Raw genomic sequence first — 17678 nt, forward strand, 5'->3', positions numbered from 1 at the left:
CAAGACATGGAAGAATATGTAAACGTTAGCATAGGCTCATACTAGTAAGAGGGGTAAAAAACGAGTAGACCATAAGTCAACTACTTGCAAAGGCTGGTTATTGTTTCCTGAGAGACTATATCCAATCTTAAATGGATATTATACTTGATCTAAGCCAGTATGGACCCCTCTACACTTAGGCCTCAAGGAATCTATACAATGGAATTTGAACATTTTTAGATCCTTTCAGTTAACCTTTTTTTCCTCCACAGTCTGTGTGCAAGAGGTAAAAAAGTGGAACCATTATCTTAAGTTAATGTGGTTCTTCTGAATATGCGTATGTCAGATATTCTCCTGCTGTATAGTTTGATGACAGCATAACATGACCTGCTATTATATGAAATGATGGGAGTGAATAATCATTGTAATTCTGGCTCAAAACTGATCTAATAAAACTGTCCTTAAGGGATTTATATTTTTATCTCAGCTGTAATGTATTTCACACAGAAGTTCCATGTCTTGAAAGAAGTTATGGCATATTAATCATGCAAATTGGGCTGAGTCAACCCGATGAACACTTATAGATTTAAAGAACAAGGATACTGGAGGTGACCTTTGCTGCAGCTGGCCAATAAGGGCACCTGGCTCACAACCCTGATACTGCTTCCCTCAGATGTCAACATTTTTTAAGAGCTGAAGTTCTGCCAGTCTTGCGCTATAGAGCTCACAGAGAGGAGTGTGGATTCTGTCTAAAGGGTATCTTCAGAAAAGCAGCACTGTAGGTAATTTTCCCTTACATTTGTTTCTATGTTCAGCTCAGTTTTCATTTTCACCCAGCTGAAAATGCCAAAGGCCAATGTATATTTACATATTACTACCCTCAATCCAGCTCGCAACTTTTGTTTGATCCTCCTGCCTGGATAGGGCAGCCCATGGCTCCTACCCAGGCTCAACTTTTAACTCATGTCTACCATTGTTCTAGCCAGCTCTTCCCTTCATCTAAACATTCGACCCTAAGGCCAAAATTTCGGAGGCTCTCCCAAACTTCCTTCCTCACCGTTACAGCTCTTTCTGTCCTTCAGCCCCATATAAACTAGTCCTCCAAGTTATAAAAAGACACAACCGTGCTCTTCCTAGCATGAATGAGACTTGCTAGACTGGCTTAAGAGAATCCAGCAATTTCTTACATGCCCTCAGGACCAGTTCAGGTAGGCAAACTGCCATGAATCACCTTTCCAAAGTCCTCTCCAGCTTCCCACTCCAATCTTGTCAGTTAGTTAAACTTTGTGTTCAGCAGGGGCCTGATTCTCTGTAGCCCTGCAACCTTGTGTAGTCACGTCAGTGCAAAGTGGGTATAAAATGCTTCCCATCTGCTCTGGTAATATTGTACACCCCCTTTGCACCGGTGTCCATGACTGCTCAATGAGCAGGGTAGTGGAGGATTGGGCCCTTCAGTGACCGGTTTTGGCTGGGTCCTGTTGGTAGTCCCATAAAAGGAGTTTGCTTTCTTGCTCTCTAGCTTGAGCCATTCAGTCTGGGAAGCTTGTGCCATACCTGTGGTGACCATCCTTCCATTGCATAGCAGCTGTTTGCATATTTGAGGCTTTTTTCCCCTTCTGAAGTTTGGCTCTGTGGGAGCCTGTGGTGCTGCTGAGCCTAATCCCGGGTCAGGCCTTTCATGTCCACAGTCCAGGCCCTGTGGAACTGTGCATGTTGCCAATGGCTGTGGCACATCCCCCTGAAGTCAGGGATGAAGATTAGACTTTTTGTTCTAATCCTACTAATAGATAGTAGCCAGGATAATGGGTACTTTTGTACTGCTTTCCATCTTCAAAGTGCTGTACTGATATTAGCTAATTAATCCTCAAAGCAGCCCTGTGAGGAAGGCAAGTGTGTGTTTCTATTATGCATACTTTTAGCTTTGTTTTGGAAATAAAATCAGACTGGGCCTTTACATAGAAATAAGGGAATGAATTAACCCATCACGGGCTGCCTATGTTCATCATATCAGGGCAACTGCCACAGGTTTTTTGGTTAGTTTTGGCATGTCTTTATAAACCTCAGGTATTTATGTGAAACAGCACAGAGTAAATCTAGCATTCCTAGTGTCTTCCCGGTTTTTATAACAGCCCAGCTTCTGTGTGCATATTCTTTTCCTCCCACTCTCATCCTAACAGTTATATAGCACCATTTACCAGGCTCAGATCTAATGCAGCTATGGCTCAAGGCATCCAGATAGGGTATCAGTGGAGAGGGTTGAACCGGTGACCTTTGGATCTAAAACTATGAACCTCTAGTGCCTGAGCTAAACAACCTGGGATCCAGAGTTCAAACACTATAGCAGACTCATAAACCTCTGTACATGTAAAGTGACACTTTAGGGGGGTATGTGAACACTGTGTTTTGACTGCATGATTTCAAACCTTTTCAACCCAGCCAAGCCTCCTTATCCCTGAAACTCCATTCTCCACAATCTTTCCTTCCTCTTCTGGTCAGACTGGCATGCATGTCATAGACACATACTAACATACATGTCACTTCTGTGGTGTTAATATTCCAGCACATACGCTACTGTATGTAAAATGTGACACACCCTGTCCAAAACAATCAAACTACAAGGATATTGCAACACATTTGATGTTATAGGAAATGTCTTTCCTGTAAGAGAGGAAAACCCACCCATTGCTTTTGTGCCTGCTCTTCCTCCCTGAAAGTTTTCCATTGTACAAGCGTGTAATTAAACAAATGATAGGAAAAATTGACCTCACTAGTCACTTGAGACCTCTTATATAATGTCCTCCAGCTGGCTCTCAGAGTCAGCCTGAAAATAAGAATTATATTCAATACCTTTATGGCTTGTTTTAAGTAGAGAAGTCCTTTACCCTGATGTTTCCATGCCATCTGAATCCAAATAGTCGTGTAGTTCAAGACTACAAAGCTCATATGCCTGTCTGAAGCCCAGATACAATGAACATGACACTGAGAGGCCATCATTGTATTACTCTTTGCTTATACGAGTCCAAGGAGAGGTTTGTCTTAAAGTGAGATGCTCCCTGGTCATGTGATCATTGATATGTTCTTTTCTCTGAGTAAATCAGCATCTTTAAATCTTTTCACAATGTATGAGAGCTAACTACTGATATCTACAATGCCCCAAATATCTGCTTTTACCAAACTATGCTCTTGCTACCTCTCCATGAATGGACAGTGCTAGTGAACCCTCAGATCACACAAATGTTTACAATGCAAGGTTCATTCAGTTTTAAGGTAGATGTGTTCTGCCATTCACATGGTACTTTAGGAAATTACGAATATTCCGCACTCCAGCATAAATGGAAAGAGTTGTGGATGCCCAGCTCCAGGAAAATATAGCCTTTAAAACTAGAGGCAGAGAGATTTGGGGTGGTAGTGGGGGAGAAAGGGAAAGTTTGAATATTGCAGGAGGGAGAAACAGCCTGACAGGACTACAGTCAAGGTTTCCAGATGAGACCATTGATTTTGGGTGTCCTGATTTTAGGCTCCCAATTTGAGAAACATTAAATGGGTTTGATTTTCAGAAAGTGTTAAGCCGTCTGAAAATTAACCCCTCGAATGTGTCTGGAGATGGACACCTAAAATCATGAATCACCTTTGAAAATCTTGGCCTCCTGTTTAAATCCTAGAATGTAATATAGAACTCAGCAACGGATCTGGGAAGGGAGCTCTTCTGTGTTTAATATTCAGTGTGTGGGTATCACTAAAGTTTTATAAAATATAAAATTCCTGGGGCATCATGGTATGTTTCTTTAAGACTTTGGCCTGAAACAAGAATAGCTGTTTTGTCTGAAGACATAACAGGTGCGACGACGCCTGTTTTACCCTGTTACACTTTTATAGAGAGGTAAGGACCAGGCTGCGACAGCAATGAGACCCGTGTGCTAAGACAATGCAACAGAAGGTAATAGATTTTAAGCAGGGATAGGCCATTTTCTATTTCCTCATTAGCAATACCCTAATGACAGAAAAAACTAAGCCCCCTGCTCTCTCAAGCAGCAGTACTAAGCATTTCTGCTGGATTTTTCACTTTATTGACACATTGTGCCACGATGGAATAAAAATCAACGTAAACCAAAGCTATGATGTGGCTCCACGTGGAACGGCTTTTTTAATGGCTGTTACTACAGTTTTATATGAACATCGGTGACGTCACAGATTACACTTCACATAGTAGATGAGTGGGCAGGGCGGCTTTAGTCAGGCACCACCCTTGATAAATACTTACACTTTTTGCACCCAGATTGTAATGCCTCCTATAGGCTCTGGGCCTGCATCCTGCAATCTGACCTATGCCGGTGGACTGCTGCTCTTGTGCGAAGTCTTGGTGACGATGCATCTCTGTAGCTCCATTGCAAAGCCAGTGTTATGGCTGCACGATTGCTCCCAGCCTTACAACCGCCAGCAGAGTAGCACTGTGGGAATTTACTCCAGAAAAGGGCCTTCTGCAGACAAGGCCACACATGATAAAGGCTTCCTTTGCGGCCCACCTGCCACGGGAGACGTTCTACTTAAGTCCATTGTTTTGAACTGGCTATAAACTTACTTGCCATTGGAGTGAAGTGTGGCCTTAGAGACTGTTTGTTTGGGCTATCTGGAATTTGCTGCGGAATGACTGAGTATTCAGAATGGTTGTGTCTGGAGTATTTATTGTTCCAGTATGATCCTGGGCCTGCCAGCCTGCATCTACAGCAGAAAACTGTGTCACTTCCACTGGCACTGCGGCAGCCGAGTCAGTGCAAGCTACAACAGCATGCTGCTTCTACCCACAGCACTCCCTGCGTAAGTGTCCAGGCTTGTGGATGGTTGCCCCAATCCCCCAATGCCTGGTACAGCTCTCTGGAGCAGTATTTAATGCCTGTGGTATATTGTGTATGTTGCACGTTTGTATTTTGGTTTGTCTGGATGCATCACATAATACTGCACAATGAAGGGCTTTGCACTTAAAAATATTATAGTGGCCAATTACCAGCTGCTCCTTGAGCTGCTGTCAGACTGACGTGGCACCGGGGGCCGCAGGCGCTGTCATGAGCCCCACCACCTTAGTGTGTTGGTGCTCAAGAAGTTAAGGAGCTTGATTTCATTACTTCCGTCCATTTATTTATGTGGCAAGCTTTGAACAGAACCCAGATCTAACACCCAATCTAATGCTTTAACCACAAGACCAAAGAATCTTCAGCTGCTAATGGAAGATGCATCGTATATGAAAAATACATAGGCGCATTTGTTCTACCTTGGATGTAACTCTTCTGATAACAGGGATGTGAGTAGTTCTTTCTTGTTACACTGTCAGGAAGATGAGAGGCCTGCCCACCCGAGCTAACATTTTCCTTTTTCAAAGCCTGTTTGTGTAAGTGGTCACACCAAAACATTTTGAAATCGTTTTTATGGGTAAAAATATAAAAGCAAAACATGTGGTGTGATGAAATAACTATACTAACAGGAGTTGAAATATATTTAGTTAGGAGAAGAAAAAGGATTTGCTGCCTTGGAGGATGTGTGCTTTTGATCCTCCCCGCAGTGAGTTACAAAGTGATCTTTAGCAGTGGGGTGAAAGCCAAGTGTTGAATAATTACTATACTGCAGCGTATGCAGTTTATTCATGAGTCCAAGAGAAGGCACCAAATTGTAATAGTTTTTGAAAGAACAAAAGTCTGATGTTTGGTCCTGTTTTTGCCCTCCCCTAAAAATTAGTATTGGATGGAAAATCTTCGTCCTCTTGAGAAAGAGGCACATAATTCATTTTGACTAGAATTTGCAAAGTAAAGACAAGTTCCTTGAACTTGTGGCAGTAGTGCACCAGCTGCGGCTTTGGCAGCCTCGCTGGGACAACCTGCTCACAAGGGTTAACTATTTCCACGTCGCAAGAGCAGCTGAACACTCACAATTCCTGCTGGGTTTAATGGGAGTTGCGGCTGCTCACTGTCATTCAAGCTCTGGGACTGTTTGCCCCAGCAGTTTGTACTGGAGACCTTTTCAGAGCCCTGTGACATTCTTTTTATTTTTTATAATTCTTTATTTTACTTTATGGGAATGTGTTGTTTTGTTTCGTCCTGCCCCCTGCGGGGTGGAAGCCCTTGGGTGTGGGGGTTGCAGACAGTGCTTAATTTGTAATGAAAGTAGTGCTGGGGCTCAAGCAACGATTTACTTTTATAACTGATGCGGCAAGCCCAGAGGTGCTGGGGCTATGAATGGCCAAGCCCAGCGGTGCGGAGGCTATGAATGGCCAAGCCTACAAGTGCCAGGGCTCAGTCCTGGCACAAATTGAGCACTGGTTGCAGAACAAGCCTGTCCTGCACTCACCCCACAGCTGCAGCTTTTGTCCTGTGGAACTTGGCTGCCAGCTGTGGGCACTGTGACCTGGTGTATAGGGGTGCAGTGCTGGCTCAGCTTTGGCCCAGCCACCCCTCCATCATGCTGGGGGCAGGACCTGGCTCGGTGGCATACATTTTGTTGTTGTTTTGCATTAGCAAAAAACACAGAGCACTATTTATGTCGCTTCACTTCCTGTCCTAAGCTGTTGCATGCTCTTGCTTCCCTGTGAAAGAAGTGGCAGCTTCGGGGTGAGGGGGCAAAAGCACCCAGCATACAAACCAGAGCCTTTTCATGCACTTCTACTTGCAGCGTGATCTCAGCTCTATCACCAAGCTGTGCACACAAGAGCATATTTGACCATGCTGCTTGTACTCCAAGTGGTCCATGTGGCAGTGTGAAGGTAGGAGCTCTTGGGAGGTGTAGGGAGCCAGGGTGGCTGCCCTCCGAACCTGAGGGTAAAGGGCCTTTCTCTCAGCCTGAGTGGGCGGGGCCAGCCCAAGCTCGCTCCACCCCCCGGAAGGGGAGGGGTGGAACAGGAAGTATAAAGGGCGGGGCCCTTAGCTCAGTCAGGGCAGCACTAGGGAGGGAGGCAGATGCAGACCGTGGGCTACTCCCTTCAGACCCTGCTGCCACGCCAGGGGAGGCCCTGGACCAGTGGAAACCTCACCTGGAGGACAGACTGGGGCTGCCAGGACTGCCCGCTGCCGAGTACCCAGAGGACCTGGAGGAGCCGGAGGGGGAGCTGGAGCTGCCAGCAGCCAAGGACCGGGAGGAGCTGGAGGAGCCTGAGCCTGAGGGGGAGCTGGAGCTGCCAACAGCGGACTACCCCGACGCACTGACGGGACCAGAGGGATTCGGACGAGCAATCGGGTAGGAAGTAGCCCAGGGACAGAGCTGCACCGCGGTGAGTCTATATAGCGGAAGGACCCTGCTGATCCAGTGGCGGGACCCTCGTCCTGCCGCTGTCAGGGCCCTGGGCTGGAACGCAGTGGTGTAGGGTGGGCCTGCGTTCCCCTGCCCGGCCGAGCCACGCCGGGACCCGTGCCGGCGCTCCCCTGCCTGAGGGGCGCGCTACTGCCCTTTGCCGGCGCTCCCCTGCCTGAGGGGCGCGCTATTGACCTTTGCCGCCGCTCCCCTGCCTGAGGGGCGCGCTACAGACTCTGGCTGGCGGCCTTCCCGCAGCTAATTCCCCGCTGGCGGAGGCGTAACCCAGGCCGGCCAGTGACCTCGTAGCTCCCCACCGCCCCCTAGCGGGTAGGTGGACCGACACCGATCACAGGAGGTCTCTAGGTAACTCAGTTCCTAGCGGTTTGGTATAATCTGGCTTGACGCAGCCTTGCTTAACTCCTTCCACACCCATCCTAACACCTGAAAACTGCAGCCTGAGATTGGGCTTAAGTGAGCACACCTCTTCTTGCCCCTGCTGAACGGGCTGTGGTTGGCTTGGGCCAGGTGCAGCAGAATTAATAGTATGTAAGGATCCGCACATCAGCTGCTAAAGGATGGTCTCTTGCTTTTGGACAAAATATTCCCCAGTGCTAATAAACCCTTCTGAAGACTGCTCTAGCTTGCACCAACTGCCAGTGGGAGCCAGGGATTGCTGGGTTGTCCAGCTGCTGTGGGGGTTCAGGAGGGTATAGCATGGATATGGCACCTGAGGAAGTCTTAGGAAGTCCTTGCAAGGTAGCTAAGCTGGCTTTAGGGCAGCTTTCTGTTGATGAGAGAGGTGCAAAGCTACTCTAATTCAGTGGAGCATCTGCCTCACTCAGCTGAGACATTTCTTCCATCTGAAACCAAGCTGCTACGGGTGGCTGCTTTTTGGTTGTTGCTGGTGCGGACGATCATGTGAAATGATTATTTGCACTGTTCCCGTAAATAGTATTCCAAGCAGGCTGTTAAAGTTTGGAAATGTTGCCCTAGTCATCCACATCAGACAGCCCCACTCAGTGTAGTGCAAGCGAGTCATCTGTATCTTTGCTGAGGAAAGCCCCAGGCATGGTAGAGCTGGGGTGTGCAGGACAATTGTGAGGCAGGAGGGAAAAGTTAGCACAGAGCCACTCTAGATTATAAGCAGAATATTATTTTTACAGCAACAGGCATTAAGGAACCATCATACGTATTCAGCACTCAGGTCCCACTTGAAGGGGAATTCGCTGTGGGTTCATGTACAAAATATACAAGAGCTTCTGGTGAATGAGAGCAAATTTGGCTTTAGCAACTTTGTTCTTCTTTACATATTAAAGAACCAAAACTTAGACCAGAGTCAGACAAGCAGAACCAATATTTTTAGGATGAGCCTCAAGGCTCAGTATAGATTGGCCCTCCATGCTAGATTTGCCTTCTCAGTTCCTTCTTTATAAAAATAAATAAATAAATCCCACATTGACTGAAAGATCGGCTCTTTGCTGCTGCAGAGCCAATGTTGAATGGCAGGCCAGATCTCCGACTTAGCTACTCAAATACCCATTCTCCAGCGCTGATCTTACTGGGGTGCCCTCACACGCTTGTAAGCTGCTCCCAGTCCGCAGTATGATCACTGTGGCACACAGTGTGTGTTGTCCAGGCAGCACCCTCTAGAATCTAGAAGCCTAGAACATGTCTTTAATTTACTGCAGCTCTTTAGAGCCTTTCATTTCACTTTACTCACAACTCAGATCGGTCACTCTTACCTTTCATTCTGCTGCCTTTGTAGCAGGCTGCTACGCTAGTTGCTTTGTTCACTTCATTATATTGCTATTGACTTTGGAGAGCTGAAGCTGTGGTTTTCAACATTCCATGAACTTTAGCTCTGTTTTCCTGTCATTTTGCTTGGAAAGCCTCCAACACATTCAGTAGGTCACATGCCCCAGAGCTGACATTTCTTTGCATTGCTCAACAAATGGAATGTTTCTCTTTGCTCTCAAAAGCTTCAGGGACACCCCTTACACTGCTGCAGAAAAAAGAAAGGTTACCCCCTCCACGTCCACCAGAAAAGCAGCTCATTCTCATGCCAAAAATGTCTCCCAACTCTCTCAATGGTTGGATGCCAATTAGTCACTCAGTCTCCATTTCGCTCGGCTTGTCACCCCCCCCTTGCTCCAGTGTCTATTGAAACAGGCATGAACTTCTCTGAGTGCCCAGACTTTACTCTCCTGTTTACTTCCTTGCCCTGGTACCTTCCCTTGCCTGACAACCCTTCTACCTGCAGCTCTGCACCTCTCCTATAGCTTGTCTTTCTGGTCCTGCAGCTCTTGCACCCACTTTAGTCCAGGTGTAGTCAGCTGGTTCTAGTCCTCCCTGCTTTAGCTCACAGTTTGTGTGTGGAGCTGGCTGTCACCATTCTAACATCATGTACACCGTGCAGTGCTCTTCCGAAAGCACTGCAGTGGGTCAGTAGAACTCAACATCTGGCAACACTTCCCCAAAACTGCTGCAAAATGGGGCATTTGCACTGGAGTTGGAGGGGCAGGTAACCGTCTCAGCAAGAGTAGTGTCACTGCATAGCAGCCACCAGCGAGTGCTGCAGGAAGATCTCCCCCAAAAAACAAACCTGGATACTTTCTCCCTCAAGGTCAGTATTTGTGATTAACATAGGCCCTAGTTATGTTCAGTTGTCATGCAATTAACACACATAACCTGCACATTGCCACTCTCCCCTGTTTAAAATTCCATAATCAAGCCAGCAGAAGGATTTATTTAATTCCAAAACAGGAAGCTCTTTCTAAATGGAGCAGTCATAGGATCAGGCCAAAACAAAAACAAAATGAACAAACAGCTAGTCACGTTAAAAATGCAGGTGGTATTGTATTAGTACAAACCCCGCTGTAAAGCCTGTGTGTTCACAGGGCTGGGAGCCAGGAATCCCCAGGCTCTGAACACCCACCCTTTCTGTGGACTTGGCCAAGTCACAACTAGCTGGTCAGACAATTAAAAGAAACAAAAGTTTTATGAAATTTCCTGCCCAGCAATGGTTGTAATACTTACCAAATAAGTGAGGTGCCAGGGCTCCTCAGCCTGAACAGTCTCCTCCTTGCTGCCACTAGTTTAGATCCACTGGTGGCAGTGATCATGGGAGACCCATTGTGAGCATGGCTCCTGGTGTTTTGTGCACTGTGTATCTGAAACTCTTGTCTACACTAATGTGCCTACCGGTGGTGGTGAATCAGGGTTAGCAGCAGTGAGAAATTTTGTAGAAAAAAGCCTAAAAAGGCCTAATGTAGATAAGCACTCATAGCACGTGTAGAGCTCTCAAATGCCAAGTATATTTCAACCCCAGTATCTTGTTTAGATTCACATTAGGGAAGTTTGGGGCTTCTGTTCTGGGCTTTCGTATTTGATATTTGTAATTACTTATTTTTGTTAAGGTCCTATTTTGTTTGTGAAGCCTATACTCACTTGTGGGAGGGAGGCTTTATAAATGCACTTGCCACTGTTCATAATTATGAACTAGAATTTGAAGCGGGATGGAAAAAAATAGGACTCAATGTTCTTTATTACTCTAAAAACCAGAAACATGTGTTTTGGTCATGAGGTTTGTTGGCCCTTTCTGCACCATCTCCTCCCCCCCCCCCCCCCCCCCCCACAGAAAATACCACTTCAATTACTGCAGGGGTAGCAAGAGTCTTGGGAAAACTTAGTCTGCTGAGAAAGAATGGAATAAACAGAAAGGAAGCCGCAGACTTGGATATTTTTCAGTAATATTCACTTTCAAGTAGTAAATAGAAAACCCGAATGTTCAGTACATGACTGAAGAGTTGCTGCTGAATTCACCCTAGACTGGATGTGTTTAGATCAAAGCATATGACCCAATGCTTGTTTTTTTGTTAAATAACAGCACATTTACTTTTTTGTCACTTTTTTTCCCCTCCTCGGCCATATCTTTATTGACAATTGGTTGAATAATACAAACTGGCTGGACATTGGCAGTATATAAAAAAGGAAAAAATAAAATCCATGAGAATAATTGCTTTGAACTAATTAAAAAAAACCAACCCAACCTGGTCATTTGGCATGCAATTCAGTGTTTAGACAGACTGGACTATGGTAAGGAAAAAATTATGTTGAAAATTACTTTTAACTAAATTCCTGCTCTAGAGTATAAAATACACAATATAAAATATGCAAAAAAGGTAGCAACTGAGCTTTTGTTGTACAGTTATTTGCTGCAATACAATTGCTGTTGTCTAATTTTCACTGATAGTAAATGATTTTAGTTACACATGAGACGAAAGGCTATTTGAATAGACACAATCTCTCACTTGAGATTAACTTTAATGTCAAAATTCAATTCTAATTAAGCATATAATTTTATGCCCTGAACCTGAAGACACTCACATGTGCATAACTCTGAAGTCAGCAGGACTGCTCACGCTTGAAGTTATGCAACGTACGTTTGCAGCAAATGCTTGGGGCCTTAATGAGCAAGTGAGTCACTGGGCATTGAGTAATTTCAGCACCTCATAGAATCAGACCTTAGTTTTGACCATCCACCCATCCCTTCACCACCTCTTGCACTAGCTCTACCACCCTGTGCTACATCACCCACCAGGCTGGGGTTCTTCCATCCCTGGGGCAGTGGAATCTGGCTGGGTTACTGATTTTGAGACCTGGAAATATATATGTGTGGGGCAGGGGTGGGGTGATTCTGCTGAGTTGAGACAGCCTCTTCTTTCTCACCTCACCCCTAATATAAACCTTAACTCTCCCATTACCTTCTGTCATCACAATGGCTGTTCTCTGGCTGGGAGGGAGGACTTCTCCAGTGCTGTGCTAATAGGGTTACCATACGTCCTCTTTTTCCCGGACATGTCCGGCTTTTCGGCACTCAAACCCCCGTCCGGGGGGAATTGCCAAAAAGCCGAACATGTCCGGGAAAATGGCGGCTCTGCTCCTCCCCTGACTCTTCGGCTCTGTTTAAGAGCGGAGCTGCCCGAGCGCTATGGGCTTCAGGCAGCCCCCTTGCCTCCGGACCCCCGGCCGGGCACTTCCCCTCCCAGGCTCCGGCGGCGCAGGGTCCGGAGGCACGGGGGCTGCCCGAAGCCGGTAGCGCTGGGGCAGCTCCGCTCTTAAACAGAGCCGAAGAGTCAGGGGAGGAGCAGAGCCTCCAGCCGGGGCGGCTCTGCTCCTCCCCGACTCTTCGGCTCTGTTTAAGAGCCGAGCGCTACGGGCTTTGGGCAGCCCCCATACCTCCGGACCCTGCGCCGCCGGAGCCCGGGAGGGGAAGTGCCCATCTGGGGGCGCAGGGTCCGGAGGCACGGGGGCTGCCCGAAGCCGGTAGCGCTCGGGCAGCCCGGCTCTTAAACAAAGCCGAAGAGTCAGGGGAGGAGCAGAGCCTCCAGCCGCGGCTGCTCTGCTCCTCCCCGACTCTTCGGCTCTGTTTAAGAGCCGGGCATGGGGGCTGCCCGAAGCCGGTAGCGCTCGGGCAGCCCGGCTCTTAAACAGAGCCGGGCTGCCCCCGCGCTACCGGCTTCGGGCAGCCCCCATGCCTCCGGACCCTGCGCCGCCGGAGCCCGGGAGGGGAAGTGCCCGGCTGGGGGCGCAGGGTCCGGAGGCAAGGGGGCTGCCCGAAGCCCAAGCGCTACCGGCTTCACGGTTTGCCGGGCAGCCTCCAGACCCTGCGCCCCCGGCTGGGCGCTTCCCCTCCCGGGCTCCAGCTGCGCTAGGCAAGCGCCGGCCGGGGGCACAGGGTCTGGGGGCTGCCCGGCAAACCGTGAAGCCGGTAGCGCTCGGGCAGCCCTTTCCCCGTGGCTGGGAGTGGGAGGGAGGAGGGGGCGGAGTTAGGGCTGGGAAGGGGCGGAGTTGGGGCGGGGCTGGGGTGGGGAAATGGGCGGGGCCAGGGCCCGTGGAGGGTCCTTTTTTTTTATTTCATAGATATGGTAACCCTAGTGCTAATGATGCTCATGAGAAGTCAGCAGGTTTCGCTTCAGAGCCACACAAGACTTCCCGTTCCTGAGATCACCGTTTCCCCAGGGCTCTTAGCTTCAGGTAGCTTGGGGAGCAAAAGGCAGTCTAAAAGTCTAACCCAGGTCTCCTGCTGATTATTTTTCAGTATCTTACCATACTGAGGTCAAAGGGCACCAGCCCAGGTTTCCATGTACTTCAGATTTCTAGTTCTATCGTTTTATATGTATTTAGTGCTCATGACAAATCCCAGCCTTGGAGGCGAAGTCCTCTCTTCCCTACAGAGGAGGTACAGCACAGGCAGTAGCAGCACAAGCTACCCCATCAATGGGCCTCTGATATCAACAAAAGGGTCCACCCCCAGGTGAGTAGTATATTTGAGACAATAACAATAATACTTAGTTCTTGTATAGAGATCAGTAGATCTCAAAGCTCTTAGCAAAAAATGTCATTATTAGCCCCATTTTACAAATAGGGAAACTGAGTCACAGAGAGGGGAAGTGACTTGCCCACGATCACCCAACAAGCCAATGGCAGGGCAGAGAACACAACCTTGGTTTACTGGTTCCCAGTCCAGTGCTCTGCCCACTATATCACACTGTCTTGATGTAGGCCATGCCCTGCGAGAGTAATATGACACAAGACTAGTTCTCTTAAATCACTAGAGACTGACTTAAATCAGGAAAACACATGAAAGTAAACAAGATAAAGAGGGGCTAAATTTCACCCTCTAATGTACGCTCACCACTGAAAATACTGAGGGCTATGCATGGATCAGAAGTCAGAATTTAGCTCCTCAGGCTTTAAGCCAAGGGTAAGAAGGTCAACTATGGAAAGATGACCAAGGTACTTCTGAGGCATAAAACTCTGCGTCTCCCGGCCACCGTTCCACTTTGTCATCATCAGATTTATCACTGTCATCACCACTAGATGGTTCATAACTAGTCATGGAAGAGTCAATCTGCTCTGGCTGTCTCAGGTCAACTTCTGCTTCCTTCTTCTTTTCTGCTATCAACTGCCTGTAGCATAGGCTACAGACCCTCAGCGGCTTGGGGGACAGGCGTGGCATCAGAAACCTCTGTCTGGAGCAGTCCCCACACACAACGAAGCCACACTTCCGACAGTGATGCCTGCGAGTGAGCGTGGAGAACTTGGTCTGCGTGCAGCGCATGCAGATATCAGTGGCCTTGTCGGGTATCCAGGGGGCAGCATGCTCCGTGGAGGGCTGCCTGCCTGTCTTTGTCAGCAGATGCCTAATGCACTCTTCAAGGTGACTGAGCCATTCTTTCCTTTCTGTGAGGGAGGCTGCAGAAACAACAAAGGACTTTTTCGAAGTTTTAATCATCCATCGGTTCTTCATTTGTAAGGTATCCGGCAGTGTCTCTAAGGTGACATCTTCGAGAGGTATGATGTGCTGGGAGTTGTACTTCCTTTTGTTTATCACTATGCTCCCATACACGAGGATGTCATTGAAAAGAAAGAATACCCGAGGCTTGGGCTTCTTGCGGCATTCTTTGGTCAAAATGCCTTCACCCAGAAGGACTCTTCCTGGCACAGCTAAGGGTTGTCCAGATGCCCCAAAGCAGTTTTCCACGGAAGCAATGCGCTGGCTGTTAATTTCAGTGTTAACCAGATGGTCCACCATCTCCTTCCTTCACTCTAGAGCAGGGGGGGAGGAAATAAAGTTATAAAACTGGGTTCAGCAAACAATTGCATCAACCCTAGCTTCCAAACTGAACAGCAAATTTAAACAGCAGTAAGTAGCTTTTCAAAGAGCCAGGAGAGGAGTTTCAGTTTTCTGGGTGGTACTACCCAGCAATGACTTATCAAAGCACTCCTTAAAATAAAAAGTAAAACCCACTGAAGTGTCTGATCTATTCTGTAGCAGGCTGATACTGCCCATCTCAGGAATCAGAATTCAGTTACCCAACTCTCTTATATCACACACTGGATAAGGTATAAAACTCCCTACTGTGGACACAATTATACCAGGATAAAAAAGTGCTTATACCAGTGTAGCTTATTCCCATTCATAGATTCCAAAGGGTATGTCTACACTACGACATTGGATCGAATTAATAGAAGCCGGTTTTATAGAAATCGGTTGTATACAGCCGATTGTGTGTGTCCCCACATAAAATGCTCTAAGTGCATTACGTCGGCGGACCGCGTCCACAGTACCGAGGCTAGCGTCGACTTCCGGCGCATTGCACTATGGGTAGCTATCCCACAGTTCCCGCAGTCTCCGGCGCCCATTGGAATTATGGGTTGAGATCCCAATGCCCGAATGATGCAAAACAGTGCCGCGGGGGGGTTCTGGGTACATGTCGTCAGGCCCCTCCCCCTCCGTCACAGCAACGGCAGACAATAGATTCGCGCCTTTTTACCTGGGTTACCTGTGCAGACAACATACCACGGCAAGCATGGAGCCCGCTCAGCTCAGCTCACCGTCACCATATGTCATCCGGGTGCCGGCAGACGTGGGACTGCATTGCTACACAGCAGCAGCAGCTAACTGCCTTTTGGCGGTAGACGGTGCAGCATGACTGGTAGCCTTCATCGGCGATCTGGGTGCTGGTAGCTGTGGGGCTGGCAGCCGTAGGGCTGCATTGCACCAGCCCCTTACCTTTTGCCTTTTGGCAGTAGATGGTTTATTACGACTGGTAACCGTCCTCGTCGTACAGCAGTGGCTGTCAATCATGGGCACCTGGGCAGACATGCTCTGTCCTATCGAACTGTCTTGACAATGATGGCTATCAGTCGTAGTATGCTATTTTCTGCCAAGCGCCCAGTATTTTCTGCTAAGCACCCAGAAGAGGCCGAGGGCAATCTGGGTGCTGGCAGACATGGGGCTGGCAGACGTGGGGCTACATTGCTACACAGCAGCAACCCCTTGCCTTTTGGCAGTAGATAGTATATTATGACTGGTATCCATCGTCATCATACTGCAGTGGGTATCAGATCGTGCAATAGGCCTGAAGGCTAACTGCCAAGCGCCCAGTATTTGCTGCCAAGAACCCAGAAAATGCCGAGGGCTATCAGTCATGCTGCACCGTCGTCTTAAGATGTAAAAAATAGATTTGTTCTGTATTCATTTCCTTCCCCCCTCCCTCCGTCAAATCAACGGCCTGCTAAACCCAGGCTTAGGAGTTGAATCTCTGGGGGGGTGGGGGGCATTCTGTGTGACAGTTGTTTGTGTTTCTCCCTGATGCACAGCCACCTTTCTTGATTTTAATTCCCTGTACCTGTACGCCATGTCGTCACTCGCCCCTCCCTCCCTCCCTCCCTCCCTCCCTCCTTCCCCTGGTCCTTCACATACTAGTTTCGCACCTTTTTTCAGACCAGACGCCATAGCTAGCACTGGGATCATGGAGCCCGCTCAGATCACCGCGGCAATTATGAGCACTATGAACACCACGCGCATTGTCCTGGAGTATATGCAGAGCCAGGACATGCCAAAGCAAAACCAGGACCAGCCGAGGAGGCGATTGCAGCGCGACGACGAGAGTGATGAGGAAATTGACATGGACCTAAACCAAGGCACAGGCCCCAGCAATGTGGAAATCATGGTGTTCCTGGGGCAGGTTGATGCCGTGGAACGCCGATTCTGGGCCCGGGAAACAAGCACAGACTGGTGGGACCGCATCGTGCTGCAGGTGTGGGACGATTCCCAGTGGCTGCGAAACTTTCGCATGCGTAAGGGCACTTTCATGGAACTTTGTGACTTGCTTTCCCGTGCCCCGAAGCGCCAGAATACCAGGATGAGAGCAGCCCTCACAGTTGAGAAGCGAGTGGCGATAGCCCTGTGGAAGCTTGCAACGCCAGACAGCTACCGGTCAGTCGGGAATCAATTTGGAGTGGGCAAATCTACTGTGGGGGCTGCTGTGATCCAAGTTGCCAGGGCAATGAGAGGCCTGGTGATATCAAGGGTAGTGACTCTGGGAAACGTGCAGGCCATAGTGGATGGCTTTGCTGCAATGGGATTCCCAAACTGTGGTGGGGCGATAGACGGAACCCATATCCCTATCTTGGCACCGGAGCACCAAGCCACCGAGTACATAAACCGCAAGGGGTACTTTTCAATGCTGCTGCAAGCCCTGGTGGATCACAAGGGACGTTTCACCGACATCAACGTGGGCTGGCCGGGAAGGGTACATGATGCTCGCGTCTTCAGGCACTCTGTTCTGTTTCAAAAGCTGGAGGAAGGGACTTTCTTCCCGGACCAGAAAATAACCGTTGGGGATGTTGAAATGCCGATCGTGATCCTTGGGGACCCAGCCTACCCCTTAATGCCATGGCTCATGAAGCCGTACACAGGCAGCCTGGACAGGAGTCAGGACCTGTTCAACTACAGGCTGAGCAAGTGCCGAATGGTGGTGGAATGTGCATTTGGGCATTTAAAAGCGCGCTGGCGCAGCTTACTGACTCGCTCAGACCTTAGCGAAAAGAATATCCCCATTGTTATTGCTGCT

At 48.4% G+C, this 17678-nt stretch overlaps 1 protein-coding gene across 1 annotated transcript; it reads right to left on the reverse strand.

Moving 5' to 3' along the window:
- Positions 1 to 14029: 14029 nt before the first annotated feature.
- PLEKHF1 (pleckstrin homology and FYVE domain containing 1) lies at positions 14030 to 14851 on the reverse strand. The gene has a single exon (XM_065416843.1). The coding sequence runs from the start codon at positions 14849 to 14851 to the stop codon at positions 14030 to 14032; it is 822 nt and encodes a 273-aa protein (XP_065272915.1).
- Positions 14852 to 17678: the final 2827 nt, after the last annotated feature.

Source organism: Emys orbicularis, chromosome 14, assembly GCF_028017835.1.
Source record: "Emys orbicularis isolate rEmyOrb1 chromosome 14, rEmyOrb1.hap1, whole genome shotgun sequence".
Taxonomy (NCBI): Eukaryota; Metazoa; Chordata; order Testudines; family Emydidae; genus Emys; species Emys orbicularis.

Excerpts from the sequence above, each read along its gene's own strand:
- PLEKHF1 (XM_065416843.1), bottom strand. The coding sequence starts at position 14,851 with ATGGTGGACCATCTGGTTAACACTGAAATTAACAGCCAGCGCATTGCT.